General features: G+C 38.3%; 1 protein-coding gene across 2 annotated transcripts; it reads right to left on the reverse strand.

Moving 5' to 3' along the window:
• Positions 1-1,915: 1,915 nt before the first annotated feature.
• On the reverse strand, positions 1,916-20,742 carry LOC306958198 (interleukin-1 receptor-like 1; the record flags this gene model as incomplete). Of its 2 annotated transcripts, XM_079549632.1 has the most annotated exons (10): positions 1,916-2,262; positions 6,430-6,588; positions 7,213-7,353; positions 14,156-14,307; positions 14,398-14,530; positions 16,058-16,126; positions 18,044-18,206; positions 18,293-18,461; positions 18,774-18,975; positions 20,676-20,742. In XM_079549632.1, the coding sequence occupies 10 exons, from the start codon at positions 20,740-20,742 to the stop codon at positions 1,916-1,918; spliced, it is 1,602 nt and encodes a 533-aa protein (XP_079405758.1). The 2 variants fall into 2 exon arrangements, with proteins under 2 accessions (XP_079405758.1, XP_079405759.1); XM_079549633.1 differs by lacking the exon at positions 7,213-7,353.
• Between the last annotated feature and the right edge of the window lie 277 nt (positions 20,743-21,019).

The raw sequence follows: 21,019 nt of genomic DNA on the forward strand, positions 1-21,019 counted from the left end.
TGTATTTTCTTTTTGTTAGCCATGAAGTTTGATGCAAAAGAATTGCCACCACAAGAGCTGGTTAGTGGGTTTATTTTTCACCATTCCCCTCACATAGCTGGTGTACAGAAGTCAGTAAGATATCCCCTGATTTTAGAACAGCCCAGTTCTTTGTTGTCACCCTGCATTTCCCCATTGTACCTTCTCTTCCACTTCTCCTTCTCAGCTCCAAAATTCAGTTATAATCATTCCTTCCTTCCCACTTACCATCCTTTCTGCCTTCCTTGTAAGTGCTCAGAACACACATTCTGTTAAAAACTGATTTTGTCTTTGTCTTGAAAGAGAATATTTTGTCCTCATTGGAAGTTGCTGTAAAAGATTTTCATAGTGAAAAGCAGCTGGGCACCCTGCCTGTATACATGCCTTAGTACTAGTATTCTTTCCATGGGAAGAAATTGTACTGTGGCAAACATTTAAACCCTGACTAAGTCTGTAATAAACCAAATCTCTTTGGTGGGCACAAATCCATTCTGTGGAGCTTCCCAAGAGACGGTGATGTGTATCTAGAGAGACCTTTAGGAACGAGTCCTAGTACTGAATATGATCTAATGAGAGAGTGATAAAATGCAGCATTAAATGCTTTACAGTTGTGGTGATGTGAATAATCAATACATGAGCACTTGAAAATACAATAAATCAGAGAAAAGCTGGTTTGCTTCCATTGTCTTTTTAATGTCATGTTGAAAAAATATCAATGCATATATTTCACATAAGGTCTTCCTACTCCAACAGCCATCCATAAATCTGAAATTCCATACTCAATAAAAATCTACACTGTACAATAAAAGGATGTGGTAGCGTAAGACATTCTAATTTTCACTTTTTGAGTCCATCTCTATAGTTAACTGAAGGTCAAAACCAGGTCTTCTCTGACTAAAAATAATAATCTGTATTTAAGAACCTAAAAAGATTAAATTTCCCAAGGATATATGCACTAAAACATGCTTTGTTCATACATTCCTGCACTCAGAAGAGATTTCATTCCGACCTTTGCATCTCAGGATATTCTCTGTCAGAACAAAGTATAACCAGGAATAAGATCAAAGAAGGGGGAAGAAGAGGAATACTGGCAATTATAAAATTGCAGTGAGTCTCTATCAGTAGCTTAAATGAATGCTATCAATGTACAAAATAGTAGCATGGACTATCATACGTGATAGATCTAAAATACTGCTACTTATAAGAATTTAAATATGTAGCAGCTTTCAAAACAAAATCACTTTTGATGTCTCTATAAAATAATTTCTCCTTTTGTGAGTTTCACTTTTATGTGTGAATATATTTAATATATATTGGTCAACCAGTATGTGTACATTTTCCTTTAGACTGTATTTCTAATAAATGCTGTATTCACATTAGTCTCTAAAGAGTCTCTCTTGAAGCATCCCTGCTAAGGAAAGATTAAATTTCATGGTATGAGTAATACTGCTGAATCAAAAAGGAACACATGGTGGATAAAGTGAAGAACACAACATGATAATTTCCAATCAAATAGGACAGAAGGCATTTATGTTTGATCAACTGTATTAGAAAGATAAAGTAAATCTACAGAATATTCAGAACCAAAAATTCAGAAATATATACAAGTATATATAGGAAGGGCATGGGTAGATTCTGTTTCCTGTGACGTGCAAAATTCTGTTGTCTGCCTGGAATGATTCATTTACAGAGTTCTCAAACCTCAACAAAATTCCCTCAGCTCCTAGACCTGCTCCATTCATTTCCCTTATCGTTACTCAACCGGGTGGCTGAAAGATGTGGGGGAAAAATGCAGACGTATGTCCAGGCTGCAAAATAATGTACCTACTGATAGCAAAAAGAAAATCATACACTGATGGTTCAACTTGATGAAGTACCATTTTCTTGGGTCGACTGCTCACCCAGCATTAGCTGGGTCTGAGGATCTGAATGTCACTGGCATGTGGTACCTCACGTGTTTCCAGAACTTCGAATTGGATGACTGTGGGTGCACAGTGTGCTGCTCTTTCCATTTGACAGTACCTTGACGCTTGATGATGTACCTAAGAGATTCCTGAAGATTCTCATAACTCCCCATCTTCTCCATTTCCAGCAGGATCACCTTTGTATCATTTTGAATGAGGGCATTATATAAAGCAATATGTTGATCGTAGTTAAGTTCTTGACAGTTAATCAGCTGCTGTGTGAGAAGGATGATCAACCGTCTGCTCTTCTGTATCCTCTTCTCAATTGCATTCGCTTTATCTAGTAATGCACACAAAAAACCAATAAGACTATGAAATTTCCTTCATAGTCACTATATATGTGTAGACGCTTCATTTCTTTTATTCTGTAATTAGAAATAACCTTTGTATCACTTCTGTCAGGTACAGTTTATACATTAGGGAAAAAAAAGCTTAAAAATCTCATGTTAGTGAGTTAGTTTCCTTTCAGGTGTTTTCTTTAGTTGAAATCTTAATGTTTGCACTGCTCTTGAGAACAATGAGGAATTTCTAATTCGACTGGTCAAGTTCAGTAGCTCTTGCACTGTATTTGTGCTTGAACAGTAATTTCCATGTAAGAAAGTATATTCTTAAGTTTTGGGCTTTACGGATTGATCCTGGAGTACTTACACATGAAAACTAGTCTTTTGGAGACCTCATTGTGGCCTTCCAGTAATTTAAGGAAGCATATGAACAGGAGGGGGAATGACTGTTTACAAGGGTAGATAGTGACAGGATAAGGGGGAATGGTTTTAAACTGAGACAGGGGAGGTTTAGGTTAGATATTAGGAAAAAGTTTTTCACACAGAGGGTGGTGCTCTGGCCCTCTGGGGCACTGGAACAGGTTGCCCAAGGAGGCTGTGGATGCCCCATCCCTGGAGGCATTCAAGGCCAGGCTGGATGTGGCTCTGGGCAGCCTGGTCTGGTGGCTGGCGACCCTGCACATAGCAGGGCAGTTGAAACCAGATGATAATTGAGGTCCTTTTCAACGCAGGCCATTCTGTGATTCTATGATTCTGTGATTTCAGTGGCTTACTTCTAAGAAGCTTGTTTTCCTTTAGAGGGTGTACTAATATCCCTGAGCTATAGAATGCTGATTTATGTGCAAGCCTGTGCAGTGGGCTGGCATCCGCTCAACATTCATACATCAGCATGACTAAAGGTGTTTTGCTTTCCCTCCGCAATGTTAGAGACAGCTGATCAGTCACAATTAGATCTGTGGTGTTGGGTGTTGTACTTAGAAACCTCAAGAACTGGCACACTGTGGGAGAAAGTTCTAGATAAGGAAGGGTAAGGAAGATAACCCCATGAATGACTCCTCTCACCTATTTATTGATGATGAGAGCATTTTCTGCTGACAATTTGCCTTTCTTTGAGGTTCACTGTCTCTAATTCCTGTCATTTTCTTCTTTTTTTTCATTAGATTTCCATAGTATTAGAATAGATCATTTGGAAGATGAGAAAAACTAAGATCAGCAGCTATTTGTGTATATTTAGTTTCCATAACTGTAAGGGTTTAAAAATATGTATTTAACGGGTTTGAAGTGCAGTCCACTGACTCAAGACAAAGATGGTGCAACTTGGGGAGGTATGTAGTTCTGCATTTGGATTTCTAATGCCACACTTATGGCAATGTTGAGGATAGGACTGCAAATACTTCAACAGTAGAAATCATTATAACATATTTTGTGGATATCAGAAGTTATATGATTTCAGAAAGTGGCAGAAAGCAGTGTGGAATTAAAACAAAAAAAAAAAAAAAAGGAAGAAAAACATCAGCTGTTACTAATAGAAATTCCAGCATCTGAAGTCCACAGATTACTGGGAAAGTGCACTAGGTGAAGTATCATATAAACCTGCACTGTTCTTAAGCTCTTTTCCAGTCATTTGCCAATGGTCACTGCTGATGGTAAGACACTTGGTTGCATAAAACATTCGTCCAATGAAGTATGATCATTGTTATGCTATTTTCTCATGTTTCTGTCTATTACTGATACAGCAGCTCTGGCATCACTTAGTCAGATTCTGTGTCAAGGAAAGTGGCTGACAAGACAACGAGACCATGAAAAGAGTGGAACAGAAGGTAATGTTGGTGAAACCTCTTGGTTTTGGTTTTTGTTTTTTTTTTTCCAAACTTGTTTTTGTACTTTCCTGGGCATCTGTTAAGTTGTAAAAAATTCCCTAACTCTATAAAACTAGAAAACAAAAAACAGTAACTTAAGGAAAACCAGTGGGAGTCCAACAGCTATACAGCACTGTTTATCACTTGAATTCCTTGTATTGGTTTTCATTACTAGAACAGCACAAAATTAAAGCTCTCTGGAACCAAGAGTCATAAACAGTTCTTGAAACAATAATTCCATTTTACATCCTCACTGCATTCTTTTATTTTTTTTTTCTGGAAATACACATAGTTTTACTGGGAAAAAATATGATTCACCAAATGGTAATTTACATTTTCAGGAAGGATCACAATACCTCCAAGTGGCATTTGCTGTAAATACTCGTGATTTACTCTGTGGTTGGCATATTTTAATTATAAGGTTTGGGATTTGGAAATTTGGTAACAAATGGCTCAAGATCAGAAGGTAATCAAGAGTGGGGAGTTTGGTAAAGTAAATATGTCTGAAATCAGACAATTTTTAAGCGCTCTCCACGACAGACTGATTCTGAACAGCTTTTCCACAAAACTGGAAACATTTTGAGGCATGAAAGTGGACAAGAAAGGCAACTGCAGAAGGCAGGGAATGTAAGCATGGAAAGGAAAAGGACAATGGTCAGTGCCAGACAGGGAGGGATGTCTGCTGCTTTGAGGGCTGTGAGTGATCTTGGTCTGGCAGTTGACACCAGCAATACTCTCCCTTATCAAGTTAAAAAGGGCAAGAGGTGCCTTGGCCCAGAGTTCACGTGTTGGAGGAGGAACCAGGTCCCCTATCTGCTAGTACCTAGGACTGAAGAGAGGGAAGGGAGATCTCTGTGGTGCCAGACAGCAGTGTCCCTCGGGCTCATGCTGGGATATCTATGCATTTGTGCTTAATACTGTAAAAAAAAAATAATAAATAATTCAACCTTTTCATTGTTGTCAAAATTAGTTTTGTTGATACAGTTGACACCAACTTTATGATAGTTGTAATTCTGTAATTGTTCAGAAATTTTTAATTTCAAAATTATAAAAAAATCTGATAAAATCAAATGGGAAAAAAATATATATAAAAACTTATTGTCCTAGACAGGCTTAGTGAGTCTTCATCGTGCTTGGGTTACAAGCATCTACTAATGCATTTGCAGACTGAAAATGTCTTGGTTTAGCCAACATACTAGAGCCCCTGTTAGTCACACAGTTTGTACTTCATTTGCGTGCTATGCTCTGTTTTCTCCAGGAAGGTTTGAGAATAGTGTCCCATAAGAGAATACTGCCCTGAGCAAACAATGGCATATTGTTTTGCCATTGCCATATTTGTGAGTTTCATTGGCCTGGATCAGGTGGGTGAGGTATAGTCTGCCTCAGCAACTCTTGCAGCTGTCCTCATTCTCATTGCAGTGGCTTTCCTCAAGGCCAGGCAGAACTTTTCTTACTCTCTAGAAAAGAAGAACATCAGTGATCTTGGCTCAGCTCTGAGCAGATGAATCATACCTGGCCCAATGCAGATGATTTTGGGTATGTTTAACTCAAAATGAGATATCTTTGGCTTCATGCCTCTTTTCTGATAAAAAAAGAACATCTGGTCCATAGAGCACCAGAGCATAAGACACACAGATCAGCTCTGGTGGAAAGTAGATAACACCTAGATTACAGCTGATAAGAGAGATAGCATAGAGATGTCCACATGAAAATTAACACTGATTAATTAACAAGATTCCACTTCAGAAAACAAGGAACTGGATGTAAAGAATGCAGAATGTCTCTTGAATTAGCGCTGGGAATTGTATGAAGTGAAAGTAGGTCACCTTGTTATACAGAAGCTGAACTTCCTGTAATTTTAGCACCATTGCCACAGGTTGAAAAACCATGAGTGATAACAGCAAGGTTAATTACTCAGCTTGATTTGTGTTTTTTCTTCTCTTCAGTGTCTTGTGGACCTACTCATGCACGCTTTGTCCAGATAGAGGCAATGCGGACTTGCACTGTCCGAAGAGCAGGTATACATCTGAAAGAATCACTCTCTGGGTCACATTTCCTGCATCACCCAAGAAGGAGATAAACAATTCGTGCTGCACCCTATGGCTTGCTTTTCTTAGAACTTCAACGAGCACAGAGTGCTGTTATGTCACCCTGCCTGACACATCAGACACAGCAGCTGCTGAGATGAGCAACCCACTCAGGAATGCAAAGGGACCTCCTTCCATCCTCCCCCACTTCAAGGGTCTAGAAACACAGCTTGCTCCAATGCAATAAATAATGCAGTGGATTATCTAATTTGAAACTTACCTTCTCCAGGATATGTATCTCTGCCATAAATGCATAATTTATAGCCACATTTATTTTCCAGAATATCTGGCATAATTTGGTAAACAAAATATTCTACAAAAGTAGCTTCACTGGTGTGGCTCTGGGGGTAAATAACATAGGCATCATATATCTTCCCATCTGCAAGGCAGAACAAGAGGAAAGTATATTAAGTTAACATGAATTAGAGCTGTCTATTGCAAAATAGATCTAAGAAGATTGAAATAGATCTAAGTAGATCTTGCTGCTAATCATAATGAGTTACATCACTGAATGCATCTTTGGAAATTAGAGTGTACACATATTTCCATGGTCAACGCTTATGTCCTATGCACTTGCCACTTTGGAGAATCTGACCATCACAGTGTGAAAGATGTATCTCCAATCACATAGAGTAAGGATTCGGTGAAGTGAAGATGAGTATCATCAACTGTTACTTCAGCAGTATAACAAGGCTCTTAAATCAGATTTTCAGTGTCATTCAATGTTTCTTTGCAAACAATTTTGTGTGTATTTGGTTTTAAAAGTGAAAACAATATTGAATTCATTGTGTATGTAACACCTCACTGTAGAACCAAGGCAAAAGGTGAATACAAAGCACTACCAGAGCTGTTGGTTCCTTCTTATATAATGATTGCAGAAGTCATGGAAAAGGAAGGATTGGGCTCAGCTGGCATGTAAGTTAGTAAATAGCTATCAGATTTATCCATTTCCATGATTTGTTTTTTCCTTTTATTTTAACTTCCTTGTGCAATGCTTACTCACCATCCTTGACTGAATAGGCCTGAAACAAGTCCCGATACAACAGGGTGATATCGACTCGGAAGGACTGATACAGTACAACAGAGACTGCTACTGACATTAACAGAACTAGAAATCCAGCAATCATGAGGACATTAGGACCTGCTGCAAAAACAAAAACAAAACAAAAAAACACACACAAAAAAAAAAAGAGAAATGAAGCGTTAGCTGCAGCCTTAGCTTCTCTTATCTTCTGCTGTGGCTTTAAGGAGTTTACCCTGATAAAACTCTTTCCTTCCCCAGCTGATATATCCAGCACAGAGGCCTGTTGCACCTCTGAAGTAGAAGCATACTAGACAACACATACTGAATATCCACGTGTGTTGATCCTAAGTGCACTGAATACCACAGCTGGCAATGATGTCTGTATTTTGTAACACGACCAGCTATGATGTTAAAGCATTTTGCAAGGCAGCTGAGCCCAAGCCTGACAATAGGAAACATCCACACAGGGGCAAGCAGAGGCTTGAGCGTAGTTGCACAAAGAGGGTGCAAAGAAACTTGTGCAAATAATAAAATCTGCAAGATAAGATCAGAGTATGCAAAAAGAACTTCAGGAAGACAGAGTGAATCTGGCCATAAAAATAAGATAAATTACACCAGAAGCAGAGGAGGCTCCTTTCAGAACAAGGAGTATAAAGTATCAATGACAAATAAAGAAAACTGGGAAGAAAGGAGTAACCCATTGTGATTCCAGCTTCTCTCATGGAAGAGCTCTTGAATCTGATCACTTCAGACTCAGAGGTGAAGACTCTCAGGGACAGCCATCATCAGCTCTGATCAATCATATGCTTACAGTTTAGGATAAGATTCTGATTATCACTTTTTGAGGAAGCTTCATTTCTGTAGCCGTCCATAGAGCTATGTTCCTATATTTGCACATTTGTCTTCTTGTTCTGTGGTATATATAGCAGAAGTCAATCTAGATACGCATAGCTTCTAGATGTCATCTAGTTCTGCTGCAGCAAGAGATGATGGGAGGCAGAAGCAAGGTCATTTTGTACCCTCTCCAGCCTAGAGAACGGAAAGCTGTAATGATCCACAGATTATTACAGCCACAGAGCTGAAGAAATTTTTGACCTGTGTTCTGGATATATTGAAGTCACCCAGACTCAGTATTGAAAACACTGTGAATTCCAGATAACCAAGTTTGAAATTGATATATCAAAGAAAGTAATAGCAGTTACACACACAGGATGCATTACTCCTTTGGATGGAAGATTAAAGTTAATTGCTTTACAGAAGAAGTCTACCCCAAAGCAAATGAGAGAGACCTAATTTGATTGCTTGTGATTTTAACATGTGAATTCAGAGCAGTTCCATATACAATTTTTCTCTGACTGACAAACCAGTTAAGAGAGTTCCATTTGTAGCCCACCTTATTTATGTACTTATTCCAGTCCACTGTCAATTCATTGTCCTATAATTGCAGTAACAAATGATTTGGAGACTTTTCTATTATTCAGATCACTGAATTAGCTTGGATTAAAAAAATACGTGGCCTCAGAAGAGTCAGAGTGGGTGATGAAGTTTAATCCCAAAGAAATGCATGTGAGAAAGAACAGGTTTGCATCATATTTGCATAAAGGAGCCCACCTATATATTTATTTTAGTTCAGTGTAGCAAACATAGCAATTGCCTGATGCGGTACCCTGCTTCTGAGTATTAGTAGAACCATGTATCCCTTCAGCATTACTATGGAGTTTTCGGCACGCTTCACAACATCTCAGCTAATGGAGGATGCTTACATGTACTGGTAGCAGCTCAACCCAGACAAGCCTTATGTCTTCAGATCTGGAATCAGATTTCCAGGTCTTTCCCTCCCTCTGTCTGTGAAAGACACACAAAGTACACATGGCTGCAGCAGCAGAAGGCCATTCGCTGGCAGCTGAGGAGCTGCATGTTAGAGCATCCCCAAGAGCCAAGTCCATTTCCTCTACAAAAAAGGCAGCAAGATGGACTGGAACTACTGGCAGACTGTGTGCAGCCAGCAAGTTCCAGTGGAAGGCACTGACCTTTACAACCAAAAAGCAATTCTAGAGCTTCTCTTGGACTCGCCCTGATTGAATGAAATAAGATAAAATGCTTGACAGTGAAAAGCCTCTTGTATTAAAATTAACAGACTCCTGAGTTTTGCAAGAGATCATAAAATCATCAAGGTTGGAAAAGATCTCTAAGGTCATTTTCTACAAACACCTTCAACAAATATTGTCCACTAAAGCATGTCCCTAAGTACCACGTCTACTCATTTCTTGATCATCTCCAGGGACAATGATGAATAAGAAAGTGCACTGTGGAGGAGATAACCTTAAAGAAATAGACTCTGGGAAATGATACTGAAAAGATAGGTAAACAAAATGCTTCCAGGTGTATTTACTACTTCACTTAGCAGGAAATGAGGCAACTCCAACAGTGTTTTTAGACTCTTTCTATTTCTTTCTTTCCCATTTAATGGGAGAAAGAAACATCCAACCATGAGGCATCTATCTGATGAAGAATACTCTCACCAGAATTAAGAGATCAGGAAAAAAAGACATTCCAGTAAGATCAAAGTAGACAAGAAAGCCAACCAGTTTCCTTCATAGCAAAGTTGGCTATTTTGTAGTTTTGTGATTGCATCACATGATGCCTACAAAGGAACTTTGTCCGTGTTTAAATGTTTGGTTTGATCCATAAACTTGGAAAAGCTCTTCCATGACCTACTGAGGATTATCCAAGGGACAGAGATGGTCATTTTTTTTATTGTTTCAGTTGTTGACCCTGGGCTTGCCACAACCTTACAGATACTGTTCTAATATGTCAAGCATTTAGAAAGCAAACATAAAAGGAAACAGGTTCCAACAACAACTTCAGCAGTAATGAACCTAAAAGGAGATTTTTATTTTTAGCTTTACACTGATTAGACCAATTCCCAATTCTGAAAAAAAAGTGATAAACTTCCTGAGCTTGTAAAACTTGTATTGCTTCAGATCAAAACCTCCACTGGAGTCTTCCTGGAAGAGCAGGTTCAGTTCCCAGTATGACTGACTCAGCCTCTCATTTCTCTGGAATAAATCAGATATGGGGCAATGGCCAGAAGCAACTTTTGGAGGCTGTGAACAAGGGTGATCAGATCCTGCTGTTCCATTTAACTTCACTGCAATGTTTAGTGGCAGAGAGTTCACAAACTGACTGTCATTTAGTAATGTTTATTTGAATTCAAGTGCAATGAGAACACAGAACCATCAGCTCTCAGGAAACAATATTTGAGACGCTAGGGAAAACAACCCAGAAAAGAACATTTGAAAGCTTCTCCTGACAGATGCAGGGAGAACTGCACCTTTTTGTAAGTTCTTTGGCTTCTAAAGGGAACACACTTTCAGACAGTAAAAGTATAGATCTGGGTGTGGAATTCTGCCCACACCTGTCTACTGAAGATGATCTATAATGTCAGCAAGAAATAACTTTGAGGAAAAAGAGGTCTGGTGTGCTGGGCTGAACTGGGTTAGAATAAGTGGAATTTGGGTCATTCTAAGAACAGAGTGTTCACTCTGGAAGAGTTTGTGGTCCTCCAGGCACTTTTCACTTTCTTGCAGATGGGAACTGAAATAAGACAACGCTTGTAAGTCAGACCTATGAAACACAATCATCAGCTATTTAACTAGCCCTGAGTGAAGATGAGGAAGCTGGTGGTGGTTCAGATATTAATAAAAAAGTGGCACTTGGGAGATATTCTGACAGCCCCTGTATCTCTGAGAGGGCAGATAAAGGTAATGCTGAAGGCAGGTTCCTGTTCCTTTCTGCTGGTAGAAGGAGTTGACATTTCCAGTGTTTTTCCACTTGCCATGGACTCACTACCAGAGTCTTTGTTGCCTGGTGTTCAGAAAGACTTGCTATATCCTCACCAGGAAAAGAGGAAGAAAATATAATGGAAAGACATCACAAATTCCTTATGCTGACCAGAGACTGACACCATGTAAGAAGTTACGCAGATGATCTCTGAGATCATAAGATGATGTGTCTTGTGGCAAAGATGGAATGTAAAATATGGGATGATCATCATCTCTGGAATTAAATATGGGAGCATAGAGCTAGATGAGCTGGAGAAAGTAAAACAGCCTGTTTCATAGGCTAATTCTTTAAGTTTGCTTCCAGAAGTATTATGAAACATAAAAAATGTGTGGTGTTTTTTTGTTTTGTTTTGTTTTTTAAAGTGTTGGTGAAGAAGACAAAAGATACCAAGCAGTCTTGGGCAAAGAGAAGAGAGAAAGGATGGGAAATAATATTGAAGGAAGGGTTTCATATTGACCAGGGATGGTCAAAGTCTATGCAGGATGAGAAAAAACAGAGAAAGCTTTTCCTTAGCAGGAGAAGTAGCAGCCTCTCAGTGTAACAGTGTGTAGTTTGAATACCACCAAATCACACCAAGCACTGCGTTACTCCTGAAAACTGAGGTACTTGGGTCATGCTGCTCATTTCCAAAGAATCATATGAACATAGAAGCATTGAGGTTGGAAAAAAATCACCAAGATCATCAAGAGCTTCTCTTAGCAGCACTTATCTCCTATAAAAACACAAGTAAAAACAACAACAACAACAAAAACAACCTTGGGACATACTCTTTCTTCGTCATACTGCACTTCTCTTCACACACATATATGAACATATAAATAAGTGCACAGCGCACACCCTGAATAGAACATACACATTTTTCCCTGTGCTTTGTCAGTGACATTCTTTCCTGGCAATGTGAAGGAATGTTTTTTGTTTGTCATAGAGACAAAAGCAAACAGCTCTCACTGCCCTTGGCTGTGATAGAAGCTTTTCACTCCTCTCTGGCAATCCTTCATTCTCATGTGGATGGCAATTGTTATCAAAGCAATCTAACAAAACCAGCCATAAAGATACTGCTAACAATGAGCTAGTACTCACAGTTCTTGATTATGACTCAGAGTGTTAGATTTAATCCCTGGCTTCCTCGGAAAATGCCTTGTGAGCCAAATCATTCATTCTGCACGTTTTTGATGACTGTAAGACTGAAGCAATTCAAACAGAGTAACTCTGGTGCAGTTGCCTACAGCATCTTTGCTTTTTCTCTTAACCTGTCATCTCTGCTGCTATTTAGTTAGTTCATAAAATGCCTCCAAAAGTGATTAATTTCAGTAGTAAATGGAACAACATATACAGATCTCTTACTTCCTATCACAGGTTTGTGCTACAGAGAATAACAATGCAATCCAAACTAAATGCTTTGGGGAAAAATTATCAGAACATAAAGCAGGAATGTGTGAAAAGCACACTGATGGACAGCAGCTAGGAGACGTGAGTTACACTGCGGGAAAAACAAAGGAACAACCATAGACATATTTTAAAAAATAAAAATCTGTGGGTTTTTTTTTTTTTCATTAAAAACAAAAAGAAGCAAAAAAGAAGAGTACACATTTTTATTTCACGTTTACAAGATGTGAGGCACAAGGAATCCCTGAGGCATTTTTATTTTACTCAGAGGCAAGCTATCATTGTTTTAGCACAAAAATGCTGTGAGAGGAACAAATGAAGACAACTAAAGCAGAGCACTGCCATTTCTGGATTTAGCCTTGCTCACATCAACAGTGACGAGCAGCAGAAGCAGGCATCTTGACAGTAGCAGCAACAGGGAGAAGGGGATAGACATCCACACAACACAGGCAGCAACAAAGAGCTTTCCTGAACATTTACTGAGGACCTATGGATAAAAACAAAATAAGGTTTGTGTGAAGCAGAAATGAGGTTTAATGAATCACTTCGTGAACTCAAAATACTCATTCCTTTCCCTCATCTAGTTTGCAATACAGGGCCAGTAAGTGTTTTCCATTGCTTGCCCTACAGCTAACAGGAAGTGTTAGTTTCCTTCCCCTTCTTTGCAAGAATATTCCCACAAACATTCCCATAGATACTTCATCACAGTGCTGATGTGCACTCAGCTTCCGGAGAGATGCTAAACTCTCACTCACCTGGCAACATACAACTAAAACATTCCCTGTCACACTCCTCGTGGGAATTCTGGGATGTCCTCCTCAGTGATGCCCCCTCCTCTGCTATAATCCACCTACAACCTTTCTAATCTCAGCTGCAAGGAAATGTGTCTCTATTTGAAGGAAGTTATGAACAGTGAAAAATACTGCAGGACATGTAGCTATGCAAATCCTGTGATCGGAATAAACTGTATTTTACTCTTACCACCATTCTCTCATAGAAAATGAATCCCTCTTTAAGGGCTTTGCGGTTTACTCTCAAGACCTTTGGTGGCTCAGCACATTTAAAGGGATAACAGAGGAAACAACTGACCACCATTTCTGCCAGAAGATTCAAATGCTGTGGTGCATTTTGGGGATCTGACCATCCCCATTAAGGAGTCCTATAAAGACCATCTCAGACCCCACCATTTACTGAACTTAAATGTTCTTTCTCTGTCAGAAATGACTGGAACAATGAATTTAAAAATGAAGCTGAGAGGAAGCCTTCAAAGCGTTGCTCACACACTGTGTGGCACACAGTAGGCACAGTGATGTTCATGGGGAATGAACAGGAATATCCTAGAATCAGGGTATGCTTGTCACAGTGCACCATCCTACTATTCATACTTACTCTCTTGTTGAAATGTTGCCCTCCCCCAGCAAGATACCATCCCCAAGGCTGCATTTACCCCAAGGCCTTTCACATGGGAATGAAGCCACAAGAGTTTTGCCTCTGACTTCAATATGTAGGGAGAAAGCAGATTGTTTTTTCCTTCTTTCTGGAAGAAACTTTCATACTACAGGAAAATAATAAATAAAATGAAAGAAATAAAAGAAAAATGGGATGACATAAGCGGGAAAAAATAAAGTCACCAACCACTTTCTAACAGTGAAGTATGCGAGAGACATTATGAAACAAAATTTATCCTTACATTTTTCTTTGAGTCGTAACGTCACCGTGCTCCTTGTGTTTCCCATTTCATTCATCGCTACACATGAGAAACTTGACTGCAAATCTGTATGTTCTATATTACTGATGGTCAAAGTTGCCTCTCCATAGTACTCTTGGTGCTGTCCTTCAAAACTAACAGTGAGAGAAAAAGAGGTGGTACTGGTTGCTGTTAAGAATAATTTGCATAGAAAGAAAAGGTCATTACATATTATATGCACTTACTAAATAATTTCTTGATGAATTTTTCCTTCATCTGCATATTCTGCTGGCATCTTATTCACATCCCATGTGACAACAGCTATAGGATGTTTCTTAATCCCCAACCGGGCCTGACATTTCAGAGTAAAAGCAGCACCTAATCAAGATTGATGAAAAAAAAGAATAAATTTATTTTTCTCATAACACCTTTTTCTACAAATCATCATACCACTTTTCAGTTTTGCCTTAGCAATTCAGGCATTTCCTGAGTTAAAGCGCAGATCATGATTCATGGGAGTGTCTTGAAAAGAAATACTAAAAGGATATTTGAACAAAATATCTAATACATTAACAGAGATTACAAAATAAATTATTTATATATAAAGCTCTGAAGGGAAAACAGACATTACTTGTGATGCTATTGTAATCAGCTATTGAGGAATATGGGAAATAAATGCTGTCTTGCATATAGGCATACATGGAAATAGTGTAATATAATTTTCAATATACAGTATTTATCATAAATTTTATTTGCAGATTCTTATCTTGGATTTTATTCAAGCTGGAAAAACTAGAGAAAAACAGGACAAAATTAAAACAGGAAATTCTTCTTATGCATTTGTTATCAGGAAATATTTATTCCAGAAATAAGAGTCACTGTTGCAGTGAAATAAATATAATTAAAACAATTTAAAGATTTCCACATTAATACGCATCAAAACAGGGGTTAGGTAAGGTTAAAAAATCTTATGATTTACATCCTGAATTGGTATTAGGGAGTGTGGAGAAATCCCTTCAATTCTGCAAACAGAAGACAACAGAAGTCATACAGTGTTTTCTAAACTTAAAGTACGTTTGTACCATGCATTTTGAGATTAATTACTTTCCCAGAAAGGCAGGGCATTAAAGACTAGCTATCTCATTAAGGAGAGAGGTGCCTGGCACACTAATTCTGAGTGATAGAGAAACTGCAGGAAAGAAAAAAAAGAACAGGAATGTGTTTCTATGTGGAAGTGTTTGGGCCCGGAGTCTAGTGGTACAAGTTATGAGGAATCAATCTGAACCTCTGAGAACATCTATAGTCTTAAACGAAAGGAAGCCCTGGTGCATGTTCCAGAACACCAAGGGCTGTTCAGCCCTCTATCTGTTGCTTCATTCCCTATCCTTTCATTCCAACAAGTATCTTCCAACCAGAGCAATCCACTCAGTGCCTGCCAGCACAGGCAGGACCAGCAAGCAGTCCCTTGCTTTCCTTCATTCATCAACAGAGATGCAGCTGTTGCGTCTGGAACAAAATCACGAGCAAGAAGTATTTCTAGTTGCAAGAACAGTTCATTCTTCCTTCTTAAGTGTATTATCAGGAAGTTTCAAAGGATTTAGTTACAGCCCTCTTTGAAGTGAATGGAAGCTGTCACGCTTTCAGTTGATATGTGGTAACTGACCATATGAGTAATCCTAGTTTATCCCTGTCAAAGTAGAATAGGTTATTTAAACTTTTAAATTGCTGCTTAATTTCTAAATAGCCTATAATTTAGATATAACTTCATATTGCTATGCCTGGAATGAATTAAATCTGGTAAAAATTGTAGTGCACAAATGTAATTAATCTTCTCCCTGAAGCTGCCGATGATCGTTAGGTCACCACAAAATGCTGGTTTAAAAACAATGGAAAATCTTTACTTACCAAGCTCCACTTCTATTACATCTTCATCTTTTGGAAATATAATTTGAACAGGTAGAGATGAGTGCTTTGCTTTAGAGATTAAGGAGAGAAAGGAAGGATGTATTAGAAAATTGTGAAAATACATTTTATGAAGTAATGGAATTATATCAGTTTGCTATGACAGTGAACATCCCTTGTTGTTAGTGTTCAGAAGGAACATCTCCTTCAATATATCTGTATTTCGTCTCTGGTAATTATTGATACAGATAGGTCTAAGCTACACTGAAACATTTGGTTTGACTGAAGGATCTATTCCCTTTGTTGCATCTTTCCTTGCTATTCAGACAAACTCCCATTTCCCAGTCGAAGAACATTGCTTGCTATTCTTCCCATCAAGGCACTTCTGTGAATCTCGTAACCACATTTCCCTATAAAATATGCAGGAACTTACTTAACTCCCGTTTCCCAGGCTGCTATAAAATCCACTCTTTTTATCTATCCTGTGTCTAATTTTCATTCAAGCTGGATCTTGAAGGAAAAAAAAGCCAGAGAAAGACAGTAATTTTCTAACTATCTGACATTGCTATGATTTTAGCTGCCAGCATGCAGATGCAGAATGTCCACTAAATTGGTGTGGATTTGCAGACCAGCAGGGGCACACATAAGAAAATATTGACAACATGTAACAGTTTATTCATCCAGCAAATTTATTTTAAGGGCTAATGAAATTTCAAAGAAGTTATTGTTAGGTATTCTGAGTGCTAAAAAGTGGTGCTGACTCAATTCACCCAGTTGAGATTTCACATGCTATGTTGCAATCCTTTCTTTCTGTGGAATGATTGAAAAATAATCAAATTAGCTTTGAAATGAAGTAATCTGCCTGGATGCAAGAAAGAATTCTGTAATTTTGGATAGCTGTGTGCCAAGTAAATAAGAGTTATTTCCATTATAAACCAGAGAGAAAAAATTTTGGACTAGTTAGAAAAGTTTTGATGAAAGCATATTCAAAGAAAAATGCAACGTGAAGAAGAGATTTTCATGTTGACCAACAGGTATTTATCAGACAGAATTGGGGGAGGAAAGGCACGATATCTCCTAAGCTAATATACTAGTTCTCCCTTCAGATCTCAATTCTGACCAGCTCAGAATAGCAAGAACGTACTTTTCTACTGAGGATCAGGGCAAAAACTGTAATTGAAGTTCCACAGAGCTCAGCAGTTTCCCACAGCAAAATGTTCTGATGTCAGACCATGAATGAACTACATCTATTTTTCAAAGAAAGCAAACAAGCAAATGAAAAAACTGTTTTTCTGTTGACCTGATTGCACAACTGAAGAACATCTTGAAATCTGTTCAGTTGATACAATCCAGAACTGATGATTACTGGCATGTTCTTGCTCTGACTAATACCAAAAGACAAGGCCTCCCTAAGGACACTGAGTCCCAGAAGCAGCCCAAAATCTAGACATCTCAGCCACGCTGGTCACTTTCGCATGAACAAAGATTACAGTGATTACTGGGCTCCATTCATTTATCGTCTGTCTTCATCACTCATTTTGCCTCAGTCAACAGAAATCCAAAAGTTTTTTTAACCAAGATGGACCAGCAGGTGTTGAGTTGTATGCCATCTGCACATCAGCAATCCAGTGATTATCAGAAGATCCTACAGGCCCTTCCCTCATCAAAGCAATAGAAAATGAATTTTTGTAGCATGCTTTGAAACAGCCCCTTCACATCAACAATACATGCTATCAGTCAGCCCTACCAACTACAATATGCAACCAGGGTCATTGGAGACGATTACTGAAAGCCTGAATGTGGTTGGGTCTGAATGTAGTTCCATCTTGCTCTATTAGGATCCCCACCCACAAAATTCACCTAAAAAAATGTTGATCTAAAGTTTCATCAAAATACAGTAAGTTAACAGAAAATATTTTTCTTTTTAATGCACAGAAGTTTCCTTTTCTTTAAGGGGACATAAATCTTTGTCATTTTAGCAAGTCTTACCTTCACTTATAAAGATCCTTGTTGCTGATACATTGAACACCTTTCCTCTGTGAGTATAAATAAACTGACAAGTATAATAACCATCGTCCTCCTTATTCAGGTTTTCAATGAAAATATAAGGATCATGCATGAAATATCTTTCTCCCTGTAGAGGTCTGCAGTCCTGGAAAATAAAGCTCTCTTTGGCTCATTGCAAATAGCTCCCACAGTGATCTGATCTACAGCTGGCACCGTCATTGCTTTATTTACCTTATACCACTGGATGATAGTAGCGTTCTCATAATTCTTAAATGTAGGACAAGAAATTTTTCCTTTTCTAGTTTCATTTGCATAAAGTATCCGGCTTGGGAAACACGTTCCTTGTTTGTATGGATGCACCTGAACATTCATTTTGCGCCCTTTTTTGCTCCCATCTGGACTTCAGAAATTGAATAAAGATCATTCAATGACAGCATTATTATAGGGACTAAAATGAATACTTGTAGCAAATGTGAGTCTTGTTTTGAAAACAACTGGATGGTTGCTGTATTTCAGTTACATGTTGTTATAAAGGTCTGCTACAAAAATAAAAAAAAAACTTTTGCATACGAAAGTTGCAGAATGGAAGTTAAATAAATTGGTGTACACCAAATGACATCATTTCCACAGATAAAAATTAAAATGCATTTTTAAAACACGTATGATTTTTTTTCCAACTCTAATTTTTTTCTCTTTCCTATATTGCACTTACTAATTTATAAGACAAGTGTAGTTTCCAGAATCCTCTAAAGAAGTTGGCAGAAACCAAAGAAGCAGTTCTTTTGAAAATACTCGTGATCCCTCTTCTTCTTCAGGAATTCTTTTCCTTGTGTCTGTGTGATACCAGGTGACTTTTGCAGATAAATCATTTTCAGGACATCTTACAACTAAAGCCTCACCTTCAATTGCATCATCTGCAAATGACCAAAAGATAAAAATCTCAGGTGAATTAAGCCTTAGACTCACTGAAGATAGAGAAGAATTTGGCATTTCTAGATCAGTAGGCCAGTCATGTGCCTCTGCCTTCCATCCTCAACCTTTCAGAGAAAATATAAAGCAAATTGATTCCTGGTATATTCAGTTTGTTTTGTTGTTTTTCTGTTTTGTTTGTTTGTTTCAGGGAGATTTTGCTCTGTTTTCAATGCAGAGAAATGGGATATAGAGAATTTTTATTTACTTTTAATGGAAGAAAAGAACTACTGGCAGGAGGAAGGGTGTAGGTAAGACTGTTATAAAGGAAATCCAGAAGATCTTGTCTGCAGTGTTCAATGCAAAACAAAATAAAAAACTAAAAGAAAGGATCTGATGGAAAGTTGAAAAGCCATCAGAAAGGAATGAGAGAAATCAGGGACTTAGAAAATCAAATCACACACACAAAAGGAAAAGAAAGGATGGAATTGAGAGAGAGGAATTAAAACTTTTTTTTTTTTTTTTTTTTTTTTTTTTAATATAAGTGAATGTAATACTGAAATGATCTGGAGAAACTTGAAACAGGCAATTTTGACAGAGATTTAAGTGTTGTGGTACCTGAGCAGTGAACTGGCTGCTGAAAATAAAAACTTCAGTTGGAAAATCAAATTCCATTTTGGAGAAGATTAAAAAAGAGAAAACTGATGAGGATGAAAACTGGATAGGACAGCACAGGAGTTACAAAAGATAAGGGAATAAGAAAATGAGGCCAGGTAACCAAATAGCCAATGGAAATATCAAAAATGACATTTGGGAGGCATATTGCCACCACCTGGCTTCAGGCATGTGGTATGCAGATCAGGTGATGAGTATCTCTGCATGGTTAACACTTGTCTCCTGGTTCTTTGTGAAGAGACCCTTCTCCACTGACATTACATATAGCCTTACAGACCCATATAAATTGCCCACATCAGGTATAAGTGTGCATGAACTCATCATTCTATCCGAATTCCCACCCATAGTCCTGCATTGCCCCATAGGAGCAATGCAATGGAAATACAGTACTCCTCAGGAAAAAATAGAAGATGAGGAGGAACACAGAGAAGATGAGAGGCCTAATCTAAACATAGCAATGTCAGTGAAAATTATCTTGGTGAATTCTTCAGCAGAATTAAGCCTCTCAGTAAATCAAATTAGCATTCATTCTGTAAAACTGGGAGTACAAGGAAATATTTAGAGATAACATCTTTCTACATTTCTCAGACAACGCAGCTCATCTGGAAACTAGTACTACATGAGTGCCGTACAATGCAGTGTCACTGGTAGGAAATGATTGCAGGGTCAGCAGAGCTGCTGCAACAGAGTGCACTTGTGAACCACCCCGCTCAATGCAATTTAAGTATGCTTGCTCTTGGGGATTTTGCCCAGGTGGAGCCAGGAACAGAAGCTACTCCCAAATTCTCTTGAAGAGGCTTTTCCTTCTGCCTGCACAGATGCCTAGAGCAGAAATAGAGCCTGAATTTAATGTCTAAAAAATGGATGGCACTCAGTGCATTTTAATACAAGGAGAAACAGCAACACAGAACCAACTTCCACGCTGTGATATATGGCTTGAGATAAACTAGCCAATTTCAGTTAAAAAAAATAATCAGGATTTGTTTGCTGAATAAAATTTATCAGAAAGAATATTTTAAACCTGACTTACATGATTCTGATATCACGGAAGCCGGGAGGAAGATAGATAGGAAGATCAAATGTACAAACACCATCATATTTCTAAGTGGAAAAAAAAAAACACCAAAAAAAAAAAGACTATCAGAATATACTACTGATGTACATCTATGAGCAGACAACATCATCATGCAGAGATAAGCTGAGTCACGTGGGCTGCTCTGTGCAGAATGTATGTGTGGGTGAGTGGCAGCCCTTCTGCAGCTTTGAGATGATGCTCTTAGTTCCACGGTCAATGCAATAATTGATGCAACATTAAAACTAGTGCTACGCCTTCATTCGATTTAAGGGTGGGGAAATTTCTCTTCCATGGTGGGC

The sequence above is a fragment of the Tetrao urogallus genome, assembly GCF_951394365.1.
Source record: "Tetrao urogallus genome assembly, chromosome: 1".
NCBI classification, from domain to species: Eukaryota; Metazoa; Chordata; class Aves; order Galliformes; family Phasianidae; genus Tetrao; species Tetrao urogallus.